At 38.9% G+C, this 24537-nt stretch overlaps 1 protein-coding gene and 1 pseudogene across 1 annotated transcript; both read left to right on the plus strand.

Annotated features, from left to right (window-relative positions):
• The first annotated feature begins 5890 nt into the window (after positions 1-5890).
• Positions 5891-15942, plus strand: slc26a4 (solute carrier family 26 member 4). The gene is made up of 21 exons (XM_077004971.1): positions 5891-6042; positions 7291-7428; positions 7601-7740; positions 7830-7940; positions 8264-8454; positions 8610-8774; positions 9400-9552; positions 9689-9771; positions 10025-10172; positions 10392-10505; positions 10682-10759; positions 11022-11117; positions 11420-11526; positions 11712-11781; positions 11911-12003; positions 12091-12186; positions 12393-12638; positions 13097-13151; positions 13387-13529; positions 14294-14377; positions 14553-15942. The coding sequence occupies exons 1-21, from the start codon at positions 6035-6037 to the stop codon at positions 14574-14576; spliced, it is 2343 nt and encodes a 780-aa protein (XP_076861086.1). The 5' UTR covers positions 5891-6034; the 3' UTR covers positions 14577-15942.
• Positions 15943-21079: 5137 nt separating this feature from the next.
• On the plus strand, positions 21080-24324 carry LOC143513743 (pendrin-like; annotated as a pseudogene).
• Positions 24325-24537: the final 213 nt, after the last annotated feature.

Raw genomic sequence — 24537 nt, forward strand, 5'->3', positions numbered from 1 at the left:
AGTGACCTGAGGCTGTGCCATAATTAGTTTTCCACTCATCGATCTCTATCATTCTAATGAGGGTGTATGCACTGTGCAGGCCAGACTTAGTAAAGCACTGGGCACTTTGGGTCTCTCCGTGGAGGTGAGTAGTAGGGGCACAGACCTGTTCTGGGAACAGCGTTGTCCTCTAACCACTGCTAGCACATTTAAGGTAGAAGCCAGCAGAACAGCTCACGTGCGGTTTCCTCACAAGGCCCCGGTCAATGACGTTGCTGGCTGCACCAGAATCAATCAGGTCTGGAACGCCCACTGTGCGTGATCCTCGCCAGAACTTCAGCTATAACGTAGTCACCTTCTCTAAATGTGTCCACAAGTGCAGCATATTGTGGTGGCCAGTGTCCTGAATTCCTGAGCACTCAGGGTAGTCACCCAGTGATAAAGCAGCGTGTTTATTTTCTATGAAGATAAGAAAAATAAGAGCACAGTGTTGAGAAGGCTAGGAAAAGTGTGTGTGTGTGTGTGTATGTGTGTGTGTGTGTTAGTGGATGCTGGATGCGTTCCTCCTCCTGGATGCCGGCCGCAATCTGTTGTAGAGATTGTAAACTAAATGAACAGAAGATTACAAAGGTATTATAGTGAACAACAACAAAACAATCAAATAATAAGTAACAAATACATATACAAATACACATCCTTCTTTGCATATTTTAATATGAGCCCAGCAAGGTCAGGGTCTGTCTGGGTTAGGTTAGAGAGCAGAGTTCATTTCAACACTCACGAGATGTATGGAAACATGTAATTTAGGAGATGCCATGGTAACTAGGTAGATGAGAGGCTGACGATTTATTGCTGGAGTTTCAAATTTGGATTTGCATTATGATAGGTAGCCAAATGTTACATGATTCATTAGTGGTCTCAGAAAATCTCCTGATCCAGTAGATGGCGCTATAGTACAGGAGCAACATCAACAAACATCTACTTGGAGAAACAATTGGTGGTGTAGATTTAGTATATTATACAGATTTTGAATGGTTAGCCAAAGGCAGACCTGTATGAACACATTCCCTGTATTAATCAAACCCAGTTGTTGGATATAATAATACCTATTCTCAAAACTGAGCCATCAGTGCTTGAAGGCATCAGGTAATGAAGAAACATGAGGGGGCGGTGCTGATTAGGGACCGCCAGTTGAAAACAACCCTCCGAAGTCTTTGATTGTAAAGGAAAAAACTCTAGTTTGAGAGACATAGGTATTAGTACATTACACAAGTAAAAATACGAATAATCATGCACAACCGTCACATACCAATAGTCACACACATTGTAAGATGTGCACACATGCACATTAATTTACTTTTGTAGTGTGGAGAATATAAAGGAACATGAAAAATATTAAATTCCAAAGCCACATTGCTATGTGATAAATTGTAAACAACTAATATAATATCAATGAATTCATAACTTAACCAACGCACAGATAACACAACTAACCAATGACATGAAGATATGAAGTGAGAATACATACATGTGAAGAGCTAAACCAGTGGGGAGTAAAACAGGCAATACCACTACGAAGGAAATACTGGGAAATAATGACAAGGAGCGTATACAAATACCAAGGAGGAAACTCAGGGGACAAACAACGTGGAATAGAACAAATTAAGAACTATACTAGGTAGCTCAACCAAAGGACAGACATGTTCATGACAGGTGATCTAACAGGATCCACAGATCAGGCCAGGATACACAGACCTACATGGGGATTCTCAGAGGATACAAGGAAACTGGTTTACATGAACACCACCACAATCAATAACTGTAAGGGAATTTGTGATTTATTGTCTGTGACCCTCAGTCAGAGCTCTCTGATTTGTTGTTCATCCCCTTAACTGTGTGTCTGCTCCTCACTTAGAGTCCCTGTCTGTTTGTCTCTCTCTGTTTCCCTGTACTTTTCCACTACTCCTACATCCAGTCTACTGTACCTCCTCTCCTAATAAGGAGAACACCAATCATACATATGTTTTATTATTCTTACCCAATTGTGTTAAGGCACATCTTATTTGTCCTGTATTGAACTACATATATTTTCATTAAACTTCCTCATGTTGACACGCGTGTGTTGTGAATCTGTTCTCCTGGTACCAGCTACAGAACACTGAGGGTTGAACAAGTGTATAATCCTGTTTATGAACCCTGAGGCTATGATCCATGTATAGAGATGATTTCAGAAACCTTAACAAACCAATGACACAATGGACACAACACAGGGTGTCAATACAAGACACTGAGAAGGAACTAAACACGGAATTGTGTTTGAGACTGATAATGAGAGGCGGGGTTACAAATTGGAAGGAGGGACAAACAGGCTCGGAAAAACACTGGCACATATAACAGAACGACAGAGTGTTGACAGCTAGTGGGGGGGGGGGGGGGGGCAGACATGACACCATTTCATGAAAATGACCCACTTCATCTGAATTTATCCTTTGTCTGATAAATTCCGAGCAGGCCCACATGGGTTATACTATCTCTAGATATTTGTATCACAATTTCTACGTAAGCATTTCTGCCTACTGTCGGCATCTCCTTTGTTTCAGTTTCTGTGTAAGCATTCCAACTTGCAGTGAAATGCTTGCAACTGGCTGCACAGCTTATGTCTTAGACTTTCATGAACAGCCCCGCCCCCACCTGTCAAATGTATCTTTGTTTATTTTACCTTGTGCTATCTGTCAGTCTGTATCTAGCATTCTAGCATTCTATCTAGCATTCTGTAACCCCGCCCCTCATTTGTATTTGGTGTTCCTTGTTGGATTTCTTTGGCATGTCTGGTGTTTAAACCTTGTATTGGTCCATTGTGTCACTGGATATTGTGAAGATTGTTCCTGGTTGATTTGCTGGATGTGAGGCCTGTTTCAAGATTATTGTTGGTGTGTTCCTAGTGGTTGTTTTGTCTTTGTGTTTATTAGGACTCTGCATATGTCCTTATTGTTGATATTAGGTGATCTTTAAGTCATCATTTTTTTGTGTGTTACTATGGATATACGTGCTGGATTTTTGAAACCTCGCTCGTCCCAGCGTGTGTCCTTCTTTGACTGGTCATTCTGTGATGCTGGGGCATCATGGAGCGATGTGGCAGTCTAGAGTACAGTAGAGTGATAATTAAATGCAAATCCTAAATCAGAGTTGGGGTCACAGTCCAGTTTCAAAAAGCCAGCACGTATATCCATAGTAACACAAAACAAAATGATGACAGACATAAAGATCACCTATATCAACAACAAGAGTCCAGATGAACACTAAGACAAAACAACCATTAGGAACATTGTATATCTTTTTGCATGCTTCTACTCAAGACGATTGCATGCAAGCACCTACAAGCACCTGGGAGATGGTCTGGATTGCCGTTGGATGTACTGATGCCGGGGTTGGATGTGCCACTTCCGCAAGAGGATGTGCTGATGCTAACTTTATCTGTAGAATCATCCTGCACACCACGGACTTGTGCTAACGGGCCGCCCAATGGAAGATGGGTTCCCTTTTGAGTCTTGGTCCTCCCGAGGTTTCTTCCTAATCCCCACCATCATAGGGAGTTTTTCCTTGCCACTATCGCCTTTGGCTTGCTCATTAGGGATCTGGACCCATGCGATTGTAAAACTGCTTTGTGACAACATGTGTTGTGAAAAGCGCTATATAAATAAATTTGACTTTGACTTTGACTTTGAACACACCAACAATAAATTGAAACAGGCCTCACATCCAGAAATTCATGAAAATCAACCAGGAACAACCTTCACAATATCCAGTGACACAATGAACCAAAACAGGGTTTAAATACCAGACATACCAAAGAAAACCAAACACAGAAAAACCAAATACAAATGAGGGGCGGGGTTACAGAATGCTATGAGGGACCAAGATTGACAGATAGCACAAGGTAAAATAAACAACAAGGTAGACGTGACAGGTGGGGGCGGGGCTGTTCATGACACAGACAAGCTTCTCAGAGAAAGATTTCTAGAATCTAATTTGTCTGTTTACATAGACAAGTTTTTGAGATGCTTCTGAGGTGCTGAAAAATAGCAGAATTTAAGATGATTAGAGCCGGGCCCTTAGGCCCCTTTATAGCCCTGTGTGCATTAGCCTGTCCTTGTATTTAGCCTCCTAAGGGGAGAAATTTGTAGAATTTGTGTTATTCCCATAATAAAACGTCTACATGTCAGCAAATTAATAACAGATTAGCTAAAACTTAGGCCCCTTTATAGCCCTGTGTGCATTAGCCTGTCCTTGTATTTAGCCTCCTAAGGGGAGAAATTTGTAGAATTTGTGTTATTCCCATAATAAAACGTCTACATGTCAGCAAATTAATAACAGATTAGCTAAAACTGTTGGTATAACCATAATTAGTATTTTTCATGTTTATTGAAACTACCATCATTATAGATACAATAAGCTTTGGACATAACACACAAACTACAGTTATTTATTATCATTAGATAGAGATGTGCATAATAGTTATGTAGCAGTAATTACTTGCTGATACTTTAATATTTAGTAAAACATTTAGTAGTGTTTTTGAGGGAGATTGATCAAACAGTTTCCGTTCTTGGTAGCTCCAGATAAATCACCAGTCATTCTGTGTATGGTTTGTGATGGAAATTGTACATTCAGTGAAAAGGGGCTGTAGACAGTCAAACCAGTACGAAGAAGGTATCATACCCACATAGCCACCATGTTGACATATAAGGCATTAATGCTTTGTCCTGTGGTCACTTTCAGTTTTTGGAACATTCGTACAGCATTCTATTGGAATTCTGAGATTTTGTGGTTACAGTGCACATTTATACCAATTAGAGTTTCACAGAAAAAAAATGCTGTTAAAGTGTTAAAGATAAGAAGAGCTTCACAAAATCCTTGTCCCTTAACACACACAATTACTGCATATATTAAATCAAATGCACTAGTCAAGAAACGTATACCTGGTACTTATACTCACTAACGACTTTATTAGATAGTCTACACCGATATGTGCATTATATAAGTATCAGTTACAGACTGCAGTCAATCTGACTGTACAGGTGTTTCTAATAAATAAAGGTAAGTAAGTGATCAGTGTACATAAATGGAGCCATTTTGTGACATTCTAAGCATGCCAGTATGTCTTAAATTCAGATAATTCATTGCTTGGTATGAGGTTCAGACAATGGAAAAATGCTTTATTATTACAGCTTGTATACTGTTTGTGTTTTAGCATTTCCTCATTGGAACAGCTTACCCACAACATAAACTGCTTTAAAAATAGAATTACAGAGCAAAACACACATACTAGGAAACTGTTCTAGACACACGCAACCCAGCTAGCTGCCCTACTAGGAAATTGAACTAGATAACCCAAGCCATTATAGCATACAAATACTATACAGATATACTTCTAAATACTGGCTGTGTACTTCTAAATTGTTTCCTGCTTGTAAATTGTTTAAAATATTGTCTTAGCAGAAACATCACTATAATAATGATGACACTCTCCTAAATGTTACTTGACAGAAACACTTATGATAGCAGAATTGAGCTTTGTTTTATACAGCCATAGACAACACAGTAACACAGAAAGCTCAACTTTTACATGGAAATATGCCAATATTTCATTCACATACTCTTCTGGTATAACTGTACACTTTTGAAATATAATGTGACCCAATACAAGCAAAAAGTAAAAGCAGTGGTCATTATTTTCATCGATAACGTAAAATAACCCTACACAAGGTTAGAGACCGAAAGAGTGACAGGTACACAATGGGTTCCACAGTGTTACCATCTCGAGATGCCACCACCATTACATCCATGATACACCTCCCACATGTCAGCATGCTTATAAATAAAGGTTAAAGACGGGGACACAGGTCTTGCTTAGAAAGAGACTGAGAGAGAGAAAGAAGAAGGAGAAGGAGGAGAAGAAGAAAGGGAAGCTACATATACCACATGAAAGTAAAAATATGGGTGATCTACATTTGCTTTCTGCACTTTCAAACTAATGCGAGAAGTTCAAACTTAAATGTATAGGTAAGGCTTCTAAATGTTTGAATATTCTGATCAAATGTTTTATGCTGTAATTGTGATTGTTGTACTGTATTAAGAACTACATTGACACATGAAAAAGAACAAATACATTAATGACCATAACAAAGGAGTAATAGTGGCTCAGGATAATTATACATAGCCATTTTACCCTAGATGCCATACACAGGCTTGATGAACTTGGCTCTGATCTTGTCACGTCTGTACATTCCTCTTATGAAATGAAGAGTGTGTTTTTCAGAAGACAAACATCCTTATTCACCTTGATGCTCTGCATTATACTTCTCCATGGCGTTCTTCAGCTCAGCTTGTACAGTAGAGACCTGGGACAGTGATTGTCTATTGACCAGAGAGGGACTGGTGTAAAATGGCACAAGGTCTTTTTTGCTGATGGGATGAGGAAGTGTCTGATTTAATGAGTTTTAAAAAAACTTGTTTCATTTTTGCATTTGCCTATTTCTGCAGATCTGAGAATATTTCTCTCTCATACATTCCTTGGATAGCATGCTAAAATCATATACAAAATTATGTCTGATATCAGCAATTTTACAATGATGGACCAGCTTAAAAGGATGTTATGACAGGCCTTGAGTAGGCTAATACTTCGAAACACTGGTTCTTAGATGGAGCCGTGAGTTATACTGTGGTGTACTGTATGTAGTGGATGGAATATTTTTTGCCTTTCCACTTGTTTGTAATTTGTTAGGAACACAGGGAAGAGGTGCTTTCTTGTGAAGCGAGTTTCTGGAGGGTTTCTGTTTTGCTTGTGTTGTCGTAAGACTACCCTGATGTTATACCTCATTTGGTTTTATTTAATGATTGATTTTAAGATTACTGAGCAACGATAATTAGGTTGTAATATAAATTGGTGCTGTCGGCCCCTCATTTTGAGCGTTCATTCAAGTTGAAGGTAGACCCTAGGGTCCTGGTGCTGTTTTATTTCAGGAGTAGATCACTCGGCCTGTTACTATTTGATGTGACCTATTACATGTGTTTATTGATTTGTAATGAAAGAAAGGATTAAACCTAAATGGGTTTTTGAGTCTCAGAGAGATTTGTTTTATCTTGTGTCCTTTTTGACTCCTAGATTATTCTGCCCACAAAGTGTTATGAAAAAGTTGTGACGTGGTTACTGTCCATTCTGCCCATCTGTGGAAAGAGCTGTGACCTTGTTGGGTATTTCTAAAGCTAAAACTCACCACTAACATGAGAAGTTTTGACATCCAATCTTAGGTCACCATTCACAATGGATGTCCAGAACCAATACTGCGTTTCACGACCCATTTACTCCATACGTGCCTTTGAGCATGTCAACGAGAGACAAATACCAGAGCCCAAGAGTTTTAAAGAGAGAATCGGCGATTCCTACAAGTGAGTATCTTTTAAAATCTCCAGGATACTCAAGGCCATAATTATTTCATTTAACCTCATTTAGAGAAAAGAAAAAAAATCACCATGTTTTTCACTGCTAAACGCCACAGCTGTGTATATGTGAGCACTGGCAGATTCATGTTCATGTAAAGTTGATGTAAACTCATTACAGGTGTTCGACTAAACGACTATGGAATATAATTAGGAAATTTTTTCCAATCCTCGGATGGCTTCCAATATATCAACTTAGGCAATGGCTTCCTGGTGATATTGTAGCCGGAATCACAACTGGAATGGTCTGCGCATTACAAGGTTAGCATTGCTCAGTGATTAAATCTATGTTCTGTTTTTTACTGCATTGCACAAAAGGTATTTATTCATTTCCCTGTTCTTTTTTGCAGGTTTGGCTTACTCCCTGCTGGTGGGAGTTGGGCCAGTATATGGACTCTACGCTGCTTTCTTCCCAATCCTACCCTACTTCATTCTTGGTACCTCCAGACACCTGTCTGTTGGTAGGTTTGGTCTTTGCACTTGATAATTCTAAATTTAAGAAGCAGAGGTGTCAATTCCAGGTTCAGAAAGTAAAAGTCCTCACCAGGATTTTGCTCAAGCTTGCTAGATTTTCTAATTAGTGCAATCCATGTAAAGTTAGTGGAATCAAAACTATCCAGGAAGCCTGAGCGAAATCCTGGTGGGGACTTTTACTTTCTGAACCTGGAATTGACACCTCTGTTAAGAAGGCTCGGATGATCCGTTTTTGAACCTTCAGTACATCTGAAATGATCAAAGACGGAGAGGAATGATCCTCGTCTCTTCTCTGTCTGATCCCGTGCAGGTCCATTTCCGGTCACGTGTCTGATGGTCGGTGCCGTGGTGCTACAACTTGCACCCGATACTAATTTCATGGTCCCTGGGAATTCAACAAGTCTGAACGGTACAGTTGCGATGGTGGTGAATGTCACAGCGAGGGACGCAGAGAGACTCTCAATAGCCATATCCATGACTGTGCTGATCGGAGTGTTTCAGGTATGGCTGAAATTTTAGTGAGCACCCTCCACAATACGAATTATTCAGATCATCCCGAATGGAGGCCTTATGGACCCCTTTATTTTGAAATGTATGTTTGGGATATTGAAGCACTGTGTCCCTCTGTGATTAAACAATTGTTCATTGTTTCCCAGTTTTGCATGGGTGTGGCTCAAATAGGCTGGCTTGTGCGCTACCTGTCTGACCCACTGGTGGGAGGCTTCACAACTGCAGCAGCTTTACAAGTAGTCGTCTCCCAGCTCAAAATAATCTTTAATGTTCCAGTTGGCAACTACAATGGTATCCTGTCTCTCTTTTATGTGAGTTTCATGACACCACCAATATAACTGGTGCGCTTTTGTTTGAACATCATAGGGTGTTGGTTAAGATCTCTCATATAAACACTTAGTTTAAACGGTATCGATTGGCTGACTGTTCTGCATTGTGAAAAGTGACCCATGCCAGAGATAGATCTGGTGCTCCTTCACTGTGAGATGTCCAACAGGGAGGGGTACCGTGCACAGATTAAAAACAAATGAAAGGAGATAACAAAAGGGGAAATCACAACTAACAGACAATACGTAAAGAAACAGAGTCTTTATAGGTGGCGTAACAACGAATAAGGAGAACGTTTAACATGCCGGGCAGGATGAATGTCAGACAGTCGTAGGGTTGGGTAATGGTTGAGTGTGGGACAGACTCCCTTGGGACTTTGGGAAGTGTAGTGTGGTTCAGATCATCTTACATGACCACGTGTTAAAATGAATAATCTTTAAAGGTTGTTATTGCTTTCCATTAATTAATTTATTCAATAACCATGACTATTGTAAGATCATTGCACAAACTACTGACTTTTCTGTTTCTGATAAACATTTATCCAAGCTGTAAAGTATTACATTTTGAGAAGCTGTTGCACTCATCGCAGTTAATGAAATTTCCTTTTAGACTATTGGTGACGTTTTCAAAAATATTAAGCAAACCAACATGGTGGACTTCGTTGCTGCGGTGCTGACCATCATTGTGGTGATGGTTGTAAAAGAAATAAATACCAAATTTCAGAAGAAGCTTCCGGTGCCTATCCCCATTGAAGTCTTTGTGGTATGTATCTGCTTTATTCTCCTGCTCAGTGTCATTTACCTAATCTTGGCATGTGAAGAAAACATTATACCAATACCTTGCTTTAAGCTTAAGTTGTAAGACACACTTAAGGTCTGTGTTTGACTCACTTTAACAGACCATCATCGATGCCGGGGTGTCTTATGCATTGAGCCTCAATACCCGTTACGGTGCTGGCATTGTCAACAATATTCCTAGAGGGTGAGAGCAATTCATGTGGCATAATGTGTAAATGTGTGAAATTAATAAACATGACATGAGGGATGGAAATGTTAGTCAGAAAGAAAATGTAGAATTGTCCTCAAACCTCAAACCTTGAAACAGTTAAAAATTGGACAAAGGTGTTTTGACAAAGGTGTTTTGATAATGCAAAATCTAAACAATGAGAACACATTATGTAAGTGTGTGTGTGTGTGTGTGTGTGTGTGTGTGTGTGTGTGTGTGTGTTCAACAGATTTATTCCACCCCAAGCCCCCGATGCATCGCTTTTTAGCAGTATTGCAGGTTCCAGTTTTTCCACGGGTGTGGTATCTTATGCCATAGCAATATCAGTGGCTAAAGTCTATGCAGCTAAACATGAACTCACAGTTGATGGAAATCAGGTACGTGTGCATGACTGAACACTACCTGTGAACTCAAACTGAAAGGAACTTTCTGTCTTTGCCATGTATTTGAGGGAGTATACGGACTGACCGTACCTAGGTCACCGTCCCCGGCTAGAACAGAGATAGAGAGACTGGTGGAAAACAGACTCCCATAACGCTGAAGCCCTGGAATGTAGACCAAAGATTTCGAACTGACCTTTCCCTCTTGTCCAACAGGAGCTCTTAGCCTTCGGTATCAGCAACATTTTCTGTGGGGCTTTCTCAGGGTTCGTTGCCACCACTGCACTATCACGAACAGCAATACAGGAGAGTACAGGGGGGAAAACTCAGGTACATACACATACACACATACACACTCACACAATCTCGCACAATCTCGCACACACACACACACACACACACACACACACACACACACACACACACACGGAAAGAGGTACTAATAGTACTTCATGTAGCCTCTGCAGAGCTCTGTGTTCTCTAGACTGATTGTGATGCTTTCACAGGTGGCAGGAATAATCTCAGCTTTGATGGTGTTGATAGTGATCGTGGCACTGGGCCCTCTACTTCAGCCACTACAGAAGGTTTGTAAAAGTGCTTCAGAAGAGTAAATGAATACTTCTCTGTGAATTCCACAAAGCCATACAAAATGTCCAAATAAGAAGACATTGAGGGACAGCCTAGACAGGAGACAAATGCAATAGCACAATCAAAAACCACAACGGTCAGATATAAGTGTAGACACATAAGAAAAAAGCTGTAATTGTAGTGCAGCTTTAGAAAACCTACAATGTGCTAGTTATGTACCTAAACAGTAACTCTTCTCTCCTCTCTTTGGCCCTGTAGTCAGTGCTGGGGGCCATTGTAGTGGCAAACCTGAAAGGCATGTTCATGCAGGTGCACGACGTGCCCATATTGTGGAGGAAAAACAAGGCGGACTGTGTAAGTCTTCACACCTCCCAGACATAAAACACTAAACATAACAATCAAGACCGTAGAATTAATATGTGTATCAGAGTGAATGTATTAGTCGGTGACATCATCCATGGCAAATTATATTGGTTTATTAATGATTTCAAATGTGATGTTGGCCTATGTCACTGTCATATGTTCTATACAGCTTCATTGTTATTTATGCAGAAAAAGCAGATTTTAAAAATTTGATTAATAAAAGGAGAATCTCTACGATTCAACCGTTAGGTTATCAGAGCTGACCTAATGAGAGCTGTTCTCTTTCCCCACAGTTAATATGGGTGGTTACCTTCATCTGTTGCATCTTCCTGGGACTGGATATAGGTTTGCTCACTGGTGTCGTGTTTGAACTGGTCACTGTGGTGCTCAGGACACAATTGTAAGTATCCTTGGCACCTTTAAATGACATTTTGACAATGCAACATTTTTCAGATATATTAAATATAATTACTATAATATAACATGTAACTAAGTGGAAATTCAAAACAGTGGGAAAATAAAGTATGCATCAGGTTTTTTTCCATGCATGGTGTCATGATTTGTCATATCCAACAATGTCTCTAGCCCCAAATGTTCATCCCTTGGAAATGTACCTAGCACAGACATCTACAAGAATATGAAGAACTACAAAACTGTAAGAAAAACAAGAACCGCTGTCCACATTTCATTATAACCACTCTTAAATGGTTTTGCTTTAATGGGCTAAATTCGGTGAGATTTCATTTTACTCTGAAAGTTACTTCCTTAATCTCTTGCCTTTCAGACTGCTGAGTTTCCTGGAATCAAAGTTTTCAAATGCACTGCACCTATATATTTTGCCAACATCGATTACCTAAAAGACCAAATAAAACATAAAGTGAGTTGACCTTCATCTAAAATTATTTATGTATGAATTAAATTATGTGAATTTTACAAGTTAATGTTTCCTGTCTTTTGTCTGCAGCTGGGATTTGATGCTGTGCGGGTGTTTAAGAAAAGAAATAAAGCATTAAAGCAGATCTACAGATTAATTAAAAAGGGGAAACTGAAAGTGACAGAGGTACAGAACCACACAGCACCCTACACGTATTTATATTCAGTTTAGTCAATCACTATTATTTGATTTTCTAATTACATTGGTGAACCAAGGTAATAGTGTTTAAAGCATAACTAACACAACGATACTGAACTGACAACATTATGATGACTGCCAACCCCATGTAACCCTCCAATCTTCTGCCCCTACTATCACAATGTCTGCTGCAGAACGGGTTAGTGCCAGTGGAGCCCTTGGGTGTGGACAATGAAGCCTTTGAGAGGGAACAGGAAGCGGAATTCCAGCAAGATGTAGAGGGCGGAGCCTCTCCAACCACAGAATCAGATGTGCAGGTAGACTGGACCTCTGAGCTTCCTGTCAATGTGGAAGTCCCCAAAGTCAACATCCACAGCTTCGTGATGGACCTCTCTGCTGTCTCCTTCCTGGACGTGATGGCTGTGAAGTCCCTCAAATTGGTGTGTCCTAATTCTAGTTTGAACTCTTCTCTAATTCTGCCTGAACTGATGTGTAAAAACCCAACGCACATGGTGCATGGGTTGTCAACTTTTGTCCAACCAATTAAATTTATGGTAATCCTACAGACATCCACAGTGTTTTATAAAAAAAACCCCCACAGGTACACACAATATACAAGTGAAAAGGTTTAGTTGCACCATCTGAGATTTAAGAAATGAATACATACTTAGGTATTTCATTTTATACTTTGATGCTGAAATCTTGCTTCTTAGGTAAAAGTATTGAATTATGCACAAACTTGATTATGAGACATAGCATGGTTATGCCAGTTACACTGTGCTCAGTACACTGTGTTCACTGTGTTCCAGAGCTTAAAGGTTCAGTTGTTGTTTATAGTAATAAATCAATCATAGCTCTGTCAGTTCTTGATTCATCATTTGCTTTTTATTCTTCACAGATTGTAAAGGAATTTGTACGAATTGGAGTCAGTGTCTATCTCGCAGGCTGTGATGGTATGGCTTGTCATAGCACACATAGTAATAATGAAATGTGTAGAATTGCCCCTTTTGAAAGCCATCTTGTTCTAAAATGTGTGCTGCATTTTGTTGTACAAAATGGATTTTAAAACAAGAAAAGTTCATAGTATTAACTGACCTTAAGCAACATTTCAAAGACCTACACTTCTAGAGAAGACTATATTTCCTTCAAATGATTTATAAGGTTCTTCATGATCTCTTCATGTTACAGATGAAATTATAATGAAGATGGAGACCATGGGCTTCTTTGATGAAATGGTCACACGAGGCATGCTCTTCATCTCAGTTCATGATGCCATTCTCTATATTAAAATGGAAACCAGTGAGAACTTAGATGATCCATTTGCAGATAAGGTAGGTGATACTGCCAATATTAGACTGAAGTTAGTTCAAATAATACATTTTAAAAACTAAGAAGTTTGAGTTGGAGGTGGTCAAGATGCACCATACTGGTGTGAAGGAAGTTGTTTTACGTTGGGTGACTTTTAAAAAGTCTAACACTTAGGTGAGCAAGGCCCTTAACACCTAGGTGAGCAAGGCCCCTAACCTACCTATACCTACCCATAACTACAAAGACATAGCAGGTGAATCCTAAACCCATTCCAAACCCAAAACCGTTAGTAAGAGTTGAGAGAACACTACCCTCATCTATAAACATTTTCAGAATGCATAAATACAGTGCACAACAAATTTTTCCACACAAACTGGAGTTACTGATCAACACACAATATCTTTGCTGTTGTGAATTTACAAGATAACAAGAATCCAGGATCAGATTCCAAGTAGCCTGGTTATGTTTTGTCAACAGACATCAGACTTTTTGTCTTTTTTTGACACCAGTCATTCTTTGTTTGTTTATTTGACCCCAGCGGTTCCTGGAGTCATCACTATTTCTGATGAAGTAAAACCACAAACAGATGCTTGTGCATGTTGTAGCTTTCTGACCCTCGTGTAACAAGTTACTACTGCTAATCGAGTCCTTTTCCAACTGCAGTTAGACACATACTCTATTCCGTTTCATGAAAATGCATTAGTTAGAGTGACTGTAATTTACCATAATCCTTGGTTACCAGCGTGGTTATTATACGTCTGAGGCTGATTTCCTGACTGTCATCCAGATTTCACAGATGCAAGATGACAAGGAGCCACCACCATTCATTGAAGATGACGACTTCATTGAGACCTATGATAACCAGCACTTGGTAAGCCTTTAGAATTAACAAATAAATTAATGCATTAATTATTTTATATAGCAACCTACATTTTGACCAACATACCTCATTCAACTGTTAGTAACTTGGTTTTAGTCATAGACTCTGAATTTGATTTTAGTACAACTAGTCATTACTTTACACAAAATATCTTTTTCATTTTTAGGCTATTCATGGGCTTGCAAGCTAAGCAAAACCATGCCATTGTTTCTGGACCGCTCAAAAAAGGGCAATGGTTTCTTCCTACGGAGAGTAAACAGACAATATCTTTTCTTCAGATAACTCGTAGACAACATAGCTTGGGGAGCTTGGTTATCTTGTAAAGTTACGCAATCCTGTATACACAAAATATTGATAACAATAATGTTTTCAGGATTTTCAGGTCACTACGTTTATTTTAAACATAGAGTAGAAATATATGCAGGGAAAATCTACCTTTAATAGTGTCCTAAATTTAGGCTCAAATGTTTTAAAATGTTTCATGTGCTTAGGCTGTTATTGTTTAAATAATTGTGAGCCCTCATGGGATAGTTTTGTGTAACATAAACATATGTAAAATATACAGTATAAATAGCCCATATCTTTAACAGCTCAAATAGGAAAACACACTGACATGCAAAAACATCATGTGATAATAGTATGTTGATTATGAAGTACCATTGTCCCAGGAGACAGCTTGGGAATGCCCACAACTGTAGAGGTTGTGAGGTATTATCTCGAGTGAGGCTGAATAGTGGCCAGTGTGCTCATGGCAAGACATCATGGTTTCTGTTTGGCACAGATCCCACGAACCCATGGATCTCCTCTGTCAACAAAACACTGTACATGCCGATGGTGGTTCAGTTCTGGTGTGGGGTGTGTTCTCATGGTATCGGTTGAGTTCATTGCTTTGCCAAAACACATCGTAGCCAGTGCCCACTGTTTCACTGCTGGGTGACCAGTATCGAGAAGCATTCTGGAGGGTTCCCGTCAAATGATGTGGCCTTCACGTTTGTCTGACGTGAGCCCAATCTTGCATTTATGGGATGTGATAGAGATCACATCACAAGATCCAGTACCTACAGATACCACGTGGCTATACAGACGGGATGAGATCCCTCCAGACGTCTTCTGGCCGTTTGTGGAATGCCACATTGCTGCACTTTACCCTGATACAGGGGGTCCTGTAGTGATACTAGTTCCTGTCTAGTGACAGTAGTTCCTGTCCCATGATTTGGCACATCGTGGTATTTTATAGTAATACAGCAATGTGATCATTTTTTATTTTATTTTTTATTTTTCCCCCTACATATATAATTCATAATAGCCCACTTCCTGGAACATTTAACTTTACCAGACATAAGTCATGCCATGAGATCATATTAAATAGAGAACATATTTTTCACCGAACCAAAATTTTCAAGACATTTCAAAACAACGAAAGCACTTGTTAAAAAAATTCTAAAATAATTGTTACAATGCTGTATAAAAACTATATTGTTGTGTATTTGTGTCTATATATAACTATATATATACTTCAATGTAATAACAATATATTAAATCTTATTTTTATGTTACAGTAACAGTATTTGTTATTATCATTATAATCATAATCAAAAATACTTTAAATATGTTTTGGTTTAATTAACTACTAAATATGTAGCAGGGAGAAAACAAGTTAAAATTGAGTCTAAACAACTTAATGTGTGTACAATGCAATCTTATAGATACATAATCTCACATTATTGTGAGAGACAAGATAACTCACATACATCATGGGTCAAGAATGCAGCAAAATGCTTCATATTAATGTCATGGTATTATGATAAAAGGGAACATTGATTTTTCATGATTACACATTTCACTTGTCATGAAGTAAATAAAGACTTTCATATTGTTAATAAAGATGTTCAGATTGTTTTGATGAAAAAATTGATTTGAAAAATTTGACAGATTTGAGTGAGAATTGTTTACAAATGCAGACAGATATCCAATGTGTTGAAGCATTCTAAAAACCATGATTATGCAAAATGATCAGACTGCACACTGATGCCACATAGTTCTGATATATACATATATGAATGATTTGTTTTACCCTGCTTATATTTATGGCAGTATGTGTATTATCAAAAGTGAATATTTGTTTAAATGCATTAGATAGCACACAACATGGCTGCTTTTGCCCTGTATGGCTGCATCTCAATTCAGGGGCTGCAGCCTATGTAGACCGCGTAGACCGCAGCCCACGGTGGCCACACACTTCGAAGGCAGGGTAGGCTGCATCTCACGGCTGTTAAATGAAACAGTCTAGTCTTCGCAAGACGTATGTTTGCGTGACCACGCTCTGCCCCGTTTCATACGTTACATACGTGTTAGCGAGCTGTCCGACAAATATCACATAACCCACAAATGCCTAAAAGAAAATGCGTTGAACATGTATTCACATGTTTGGCGGGAAGTATAACTTCATAACAAAATTCAATGTATTTTTATAAACGTTACTCTTTAGTAAATACTCAAAGCACATGTTTACCTGCAATATCATTAATAACTGGCATGTTATTTAGCATCTCATTGCAGTATAAATGTCCATATTTAAAAAATACCGACATTTAAAAACGAATTCTTCGGCCCGTACACTAGACTCCGCCTGTTTATTGTTCATAGAGCAATGAATCCTGGGATATGGTGGGACGCGAAGGATACTCAGATGCATCCTTCGTTTTCGGGGTTTTGAAGGCTACATTCGTCGGCCGCATAAGAAGGAGTCCACGAATTGGGACAGCCTCGCCGCGGCGCAGTGACGTAACCGGCCTACAAATGCGCACTTCGTGGGCTGCAGCCCCTGAATTGAGATACACCTCACGTCTTGACCCTGGATCTAATAAATCAGCAAAATCAGAAAAGGTAAGATAAAAGTCCAAAATGTCTTCATATTTCTTCAAAACAATGTTTTATCTTTTTACTTCTCATGTTTAAATGGTGTTGAAGTGGTGGAACAATAATTATAATAGCATAAATTTATGTTATACATTTGCAACATGGTTTTCCAGGCAATGGAAACATCAACTGAACTACACACACTCACTCACAGACACACAGACACAGACACAGACACAGACACACACACACACACACACACACACACACACACACACACACACACACACACACACACACACACACACACTCCAGGTAGTTCTATCCATATACCTACTTATCTGTATTATCGGCCTGTTTGAGCAGTTCAAATATATAAATTTATTCACAACAGGATAGATTGATTACACAGATTTTACTTTGCATGTCAGTTTTATTTAGTTACTGTAACATTCATGTATTATAACTCACTGATACAGCAATGGAAATCCAAATGTTTCCATCCAGGAATTCATGTAGGTAAATCCCGGACTCAGAACGCATGGATACAAGAACTTCTCTGTGGTCAAAGTTCAGACTTTAGTTATGCTTTAAACACTATTACCTTGGTTCACCAATGTACTTAGAAAATCAAATAATAGTGATTGACTAAACTGAATATAAATACGTGTAGGTTGCTGTGTGGTTCTGTACCTCTGTCACTTTCAGTTTCCCCTTTTTAATTAAAATATAGATCTGCTTTAATGCTTTATTTCTTTTCTTAAACACCCGGACAGCATCAAATCCCAGCTGCAGACAAAAGACAGGAAACATTAACTTGTAAAATTCACATAATTTAATTCATACATAAATAATTTTAGATGAAGGTCAACTCACTTTATGTTTTATTTGGTCTTTTAGGTAATCAATGTTGGCAAAATATATATGTGCAGTACATTTGAAAACTTTGATTCCAGGAAACTCAGCAGTCTGAAAGGCAAGAGATTAAGGAAGTAACTTTCAGAGTAAAATGAAATCTCACAGAATTTAGCCCATTAAAGCAAAACCATTTAAGAGTGGTTATAATGAAATGTGGACAGCAGTTCTTGTGCTTGGTCCTCTCCGTCTTCCCAGCTTTAGAGCTGCTTCAGACCTGAACACATTTGCATATCTGGCTGACTGTTATGAGAAACAGCTTGTAAACTAGTATTTACACAGATACATGTCCGCTGTTACATGAACATTTCCATAGTATAATTTAAATGCAGTTGCATTTTAGAAAGTTTGATTATTAATTTGATTATTTATTTTTAGCATATAATGATGGTGAAAAACTGCTTTCCTGTTAAGCCTAACTCTTTTAAAAGCAATTTAAAGCAAATGTTACAGTAACAGATAAATAGCAGAACAGAATAGTAACATAATGCTTTAATACTTTAATCATTTTTAAGTTACTGTAAAGTTTCTAAGACCAACAGTCCCACTAGAGGGAGACAAGATGTGAGTTACTGTAAAAAGTTACATGTTCCTTCACAGAACAACCTCTTTTTGCCACAACCCAGTCAAGTATTATAACATATAACATTTTTATCTAAAAAAAAAAGCTAACAATAAAAAATATTCACAAAAATGAAAGTGATGTGTGTGTTAAAGTTACAGTAACAGACAAAATTCCAATCCAAAACATAAAAAAGTTTCCATGTCTACTCTATTTCAGATACAGTAGACTATTAGAAGCTTCTCCATGGAAACAACTCAGAATACACAACATCTCATTTAACACAACACAAACTGGCAGAACGTATTTCTTTGTTAAAGATATTAGTCCTTAGAATTTTGAACATAGGGTTCTGATCCAGTGGCTCCTGAACACTGCCCTAATTGAGAGGAAGGGTGCTTTAGTCCTTTAGTCCGGCGTTTCCCCTCCTTAACTTTCTTCAGCTCAGAGGTGTTTCTTATATCAATAGGGCAGCTTGCTCAGTAGAGACCCTGGAGAGTGGTTGCAAATTGAACATGGAAGGACTAGTGTGGACATTGCAGGTAGCAGGGGTAATGTAATATATTTGAAAATATAACAGGAGTAATATAAATAAAGAGAACTATTATAAATGAAAAGGAAAAGCAAATAAATTAGGAAATTAACAGGAAACCATGCAAAAGCGAGAACATGGGGAGAATGAATGAAACTGAAATGAATGCATTCAGGAAGACACTAGGAGCTATTAAGACACCTCAATTGCTATGTGGTCATGACATGCCAAATGAATTTTACCTATTAATTATTTGGGTTTTAATTAAGGACTTATTTAATTAATATCTACTCACCAACTACACCTAATTTGGTTAGCTATGCTAGCTAGATTGAGAACTATTTAAGCAGACAAGGTACAGTTGACTATTTAACCTGTCCTGGTATTTAACTAGCTAGTTTCAGTGTACTTTTATATATATGACTCTATTCTTCCTACATAAATGTAGATTGTTTACCTTGCTGCTTACGTCCTAATTTTCTCGGCAACATTAACCTTTCTATGCTGCCCCTTAAAGCAGGTTACAGTACATGGTGGTGAGCCATACTTCACACCACTACTGTGTATCTCGACCACTCTCCTCCAATCCGTGACTGGCTTTTCCCAGTCACGGATTGGCTGCTCAAGTATCCAATGAAGATGTGGCTTCCAAGTGATTTCGTATCTGGAATCACCACAGGATTGTCGCTTTGTGAATAGAAAACATACACTTTTTAAGTTTGTCATTTACTGTAATATTTCTCTCCAACAGGATTAGCTTCTGCTCTGCTGGTGAATGTTGGTCCAGTATATGGACTCTACGCTGCTTTCTTCCCAATCCTCACCTACTTCTTTCTCAGCATCTCTAGACACCTCTCTGTTAGTAGGTTACTCTGGATGTAAAAAAAAAACCCACTATTTTTTTACCAAAGTCTCATTACAATTCCACTGAAAAGCTGGTTTCAAACCCTGTTGTGAGTTTAGGACACGAATGCTCTCAAGGGAGCTGTAAGAGGTGCTGCTCTCTTAAAAAGGTTCTGCTTTTAATTAGACCAATGTTGCTTCAGTTGGACTCCACAAACAAACAAACAAACAAAAAACAAAAACAACAAAAAACATTTTTGCGGTCCCGAAAAGCAGTATTATTGTGAGTTTAAGGCTATAATGGCTTTGGGATAAAAACTTTAAGGCGGTTTGTCTTGGTTTTCATAACCCTGTATCTCCTGCCTGATGGTAACAGTTGGACGAGACGATGCCCACGATGCGATGAGTCCTGTGAAATGTCTATGGCTTTTTGGTGGTGTCGAGAGGTGTAAATTTGATCTAGAGTGGGGAGGGTACAGCCAATCGTTTTCTCCATTGACCTGATGACCCCATGGAGCGCTTTCTGTTCTAGTGATGTGGAGCTGCCGTACCACACACACAGCCCGTATGTGAGTACGCTCTCTGTAGAGCTGTGATGGAAGGCATGGAGTAGATTTTTGGGAAGATGGTTCTTCCTGAGGGGGCGGCATGGTGGTGTGGTGGTTAGCACTGTCGCCTCACAGCAAGGCGGTCTGGGTTCAAGTCTCGGTCTGGGCTGCTCTGTGTGGAGTTTGCATGTTCTCCCTGTGCCTGCGTGGGTTTCCTCTGGGTATTCCGGTTTCCTCCCACAGTCCAAAGACATGCGTGTTAGGTTGATTGATCACTCTAAATTGCCCGTAGGTGTGTGTGTGTGCGTGCGTGTGTGTTGGCCATGTGGTGGACTGGCGACCTGCCCATGGTGTACCCTGCCTTCGCCCGGAGATGCTGGGATTGGCTCCAGCCCCCCCGTGAACCTGACTAGCGGGATTAAGCGGTTCAGATAATGGATGGGTTCTTCCTGAGGATTCTCAGAAAGTCCAGTCTCTGCTGTGTCTTCTTTAGCAGTTCTCTGGTGTTTGTACTCCAGGTCAGGTCATCTAGTTTAGTACAAAAACATTTCAAAACCAGCTTGTTCAAACTCATGGTCATGGTTTCAACTACCAAGTAATACAGTTTACAATGTCTACAACATCTTCTGGAGCCTAAATGTCCCAAAGAAGAACACATTGTAGGCTTTGCTCACATACTGTAATTTCCCTCCAGACTCTGGGTGATGTGTTTCAAAATATTAAGCAAACCAATGTGGCTGACCTGGTTGCTGGGTTACTGGCTATAGCCACCATGATGTCAGTGAAAGAGGTCAACACCAAATTTCAGTAAAAGATTCAAGTTCCAATACCAATTGAAGTGATTGTGGTATGTACCAGCTACTAATTAATATGAAAAAATGAAAAAACTTTAAAACATTTCACTGTGGTATAGCTGTTTTTTCTAGATCATCCTTAAAAAAAAGTTGTTTCTCTTTTCTCTCTTGTAGATTGTTACAGGGATCTCTTATGCAGTGGACCTAAATCCCGTTATGGTGCCAGCATTGTTCAAACCATCCAGAGGGGGTGAGAACACTTTCTGTGGCATTTCCTGTGTTTGGAGTGTTTGGGGAGACTGATGACTTTTATTAATTTCGATGCCTGTAAGTCACTCAGCAGATGACACAATCTGAAATGCAATCGGTGGAACAATTTAAATAAACAAAACACTGGTCCAGGATAAGAAAGAACAATGTAAAATTGAAACCAAGATGCAATCACTTTCAGAGTCATTGTATGATGTATGCTGCAGAAAGGTTGCTTTTAAAGGAAGATGATTTTTAAGTATTATTTAAACAAGTATGTAAATGCAAAGCCAGATCTTACAAATGTGTTTGTGAGTTCATGTGTGAACATGTGTTCAACAGGTTTGTTCCAGCTCACTTTCCGGGGACATTGTGAGCTCCAGTTTTTCCACTGCAGTGGTGTGATATGCAGTGGCAGTATCGGTGGCTAAAGTCTATGCAGACAAACATGGCTACAAAATTGATGGTAATCGGGTATGTATAAAGGAACTTGCTTATTGATTCTGTCCATCTACAACAATATGTTTGCAAGTAACCGGATGCCTTTGTGTGTTTGTGTATTGCATAAGTAGGTCTTTGTATGCATGTAGCTGTACACGGGGAAACGTCCTGAATTGAGGTGCTAATCTGATAGTATCTCTTTCGCAAGGTGAAAAGTTTCTGTGACGTAAGAGGGAGTGCATTGATTGACCTTACAAAGGTCACCCCCACTGGCCAGAACAGAGATAAAGAGAAGCTGATGGAAAACAGAGACTCCCATCACCTTGAAGTTTTGGAATGCAGGAAGCGCAGTGTTTAAGAGACATCATTACGTTCTACCAGTGTCTGACTAACCGCTCCCTCAAACAGGAGCTCTTAGCCTTTGGTCAGCAACAAAATTTTATGTGGGTCTCATGCACAGCAATACAGGAGAATACAGAGGGGGAAGACTCAAGTACACACACACACGGAAAGTGGTACTAATAGTTACTTCATGTAGCCTCAGCAGAGCTCTGTGTTCTCTAGACTGATTGTGATGCTTTCACAGGTGGCAGGAATAATCTCAGCTTTGATGGTGTTGATAGTGATCGTGGCACTGGGTCCTCTACTTCAGCCACTACAGAAGGTTTGTAAACAGACAGAGAGACGTAGTGCTTGTATGGCTATTATGGAGAATCGCATCAACAATGTAAAGGCTGTAAAATATTCTGGAACTGTAAAATACTCTGAATGTAAGGCCCATAATATATATTATATATAGATGGATAAACACACTCTAGTTTCTCCTTTCTCACAGTCGTGCTGATATGCATATATCTTCTTCATTTCTGATTTCCAGTCAGTGCTGGCTGGCATTGTGATAGCCAATCTGAAAGGCATGTTCATGCAAATCACCAGTGCCTGTACTGTGGAGGCAGAACAAGGCAGGCTGTGTGAGTGACCCAAACATGGCACAACCATGTGGGACAAAGAGTCACATATTAGAAGCAAGATCAGACGGTAGTTTGTAAGCAGTATAGAAGAACCTCTATACAATAGGATCTGGAGGTAAAGAACATCTTTTAAAATTGTGTGGATAATTAATGTAACAGTTTTATCAAATTACCTTTACTGAAGTAACTTTACTGTCTAGACAATGCTGAATATGTATAATCAACCTGAAGTGGATAGATAACACATGGCATTTTCAAACTCGCTGAACATGTAAATGGCTCTAATTTCGTGTTAAACTGATTTGGAAATTATTTGAATGAGCTGTACCAATACTTCAGAAGTGCTCTTCATATTCCGGTCTACTTTTGCATTAAGTGGGGGGGGGCGTCTTTTAACTTGGCTGATCATGAGTTTTGTTGGAATGATTCTGTATAACCTAGAAGGTTGGAGAAGGTTTGAATTGCTCTGTTCTCTGAGACTGGTGGAGATGTGGCGGCATATGGGAGAGGTCTCCTGTCTTTCGATTATTTACTAGATTAGTAAATAAAATAAAGGTGCAGAATTCAACTAGATTAAGTAGGTCAATGATTTCAGAAGTATTTCCAAATGTAACAAATTCATGCTGATGATGTACTGCACAATTGCCCAGTGCCTTTGGACGTTTACGTGTACTGCCTGCATCGTGCTGGGCTTGGGTGTGGGTTTGCTGACTGGTGCAGTGTTCAAACTGGGCACGGTGGTGGTAAGGACACAATTGTAAGTCATTTTTTTTGGCAATTTCTGAAGTGAAATGAGCATGAGAAGATTATATTATATTTTTATATTTGTTGTGTTAGTTTATGGGTATTTATTTTAGCTGTGTGGGATATTAATGTGTTAACCTGAAATTATGTGGAATAACATATGTCATGATGTGCTGATTATAGCCTTACAGATAAAACTCTACTAAAATCTGATATTGTAATGCAGTGAGATCATATGAAGGTCAAAGTGCAAGATCTTACAGGACGTCAATCAAATTCAGAGATTAGTCACCATAAAAACATTTAAATTATGTTAAAGGTTAAATCTTAATCTTGCATAAATTATTAGTGCCCAGAGGCTCCAGCATAGCACATCAGATAAGCAATATTATATATTAAAAAGCTTTCAATATACAGTATATTATCTGTTAAAAAACAGATGTGTTTATATTTATATTCTAATAAAAGGATATGCTACAAATATCATGTTGTCATTTTTGTCAAAAAACAAACCAAATTAGAGGTATTGTATGTTTATAGTTAGAACTAAGAATATGCTAAGAGTGGACCTACCATGGACAAGCATATGTAAAGTGGCAATCACATTGATATGAACAAATGCTACAATTTCCAAAGTTGTGACATGTTTTAAACCATTTATTAAAACATGAATGTTTCTCCTTGACCTTTGCT

This window comes from Brachyhypopomus gauderio, chromosome 5 (assembly GCF_052324685.1).
Source record: "Brachyhypopomus gauderio isolate BG-103 chromosome 5, BGAUD_0.2, whole genome shotgun sequence".
In the NCBI taxonomy this organism is placed as follows: Eukaryota; Metazoa; Chordata; class Actinopteri; order Gymnotiformes; family Hypopomidae; genus Brachyhypopomus; species Brachyhypopomus gauderio.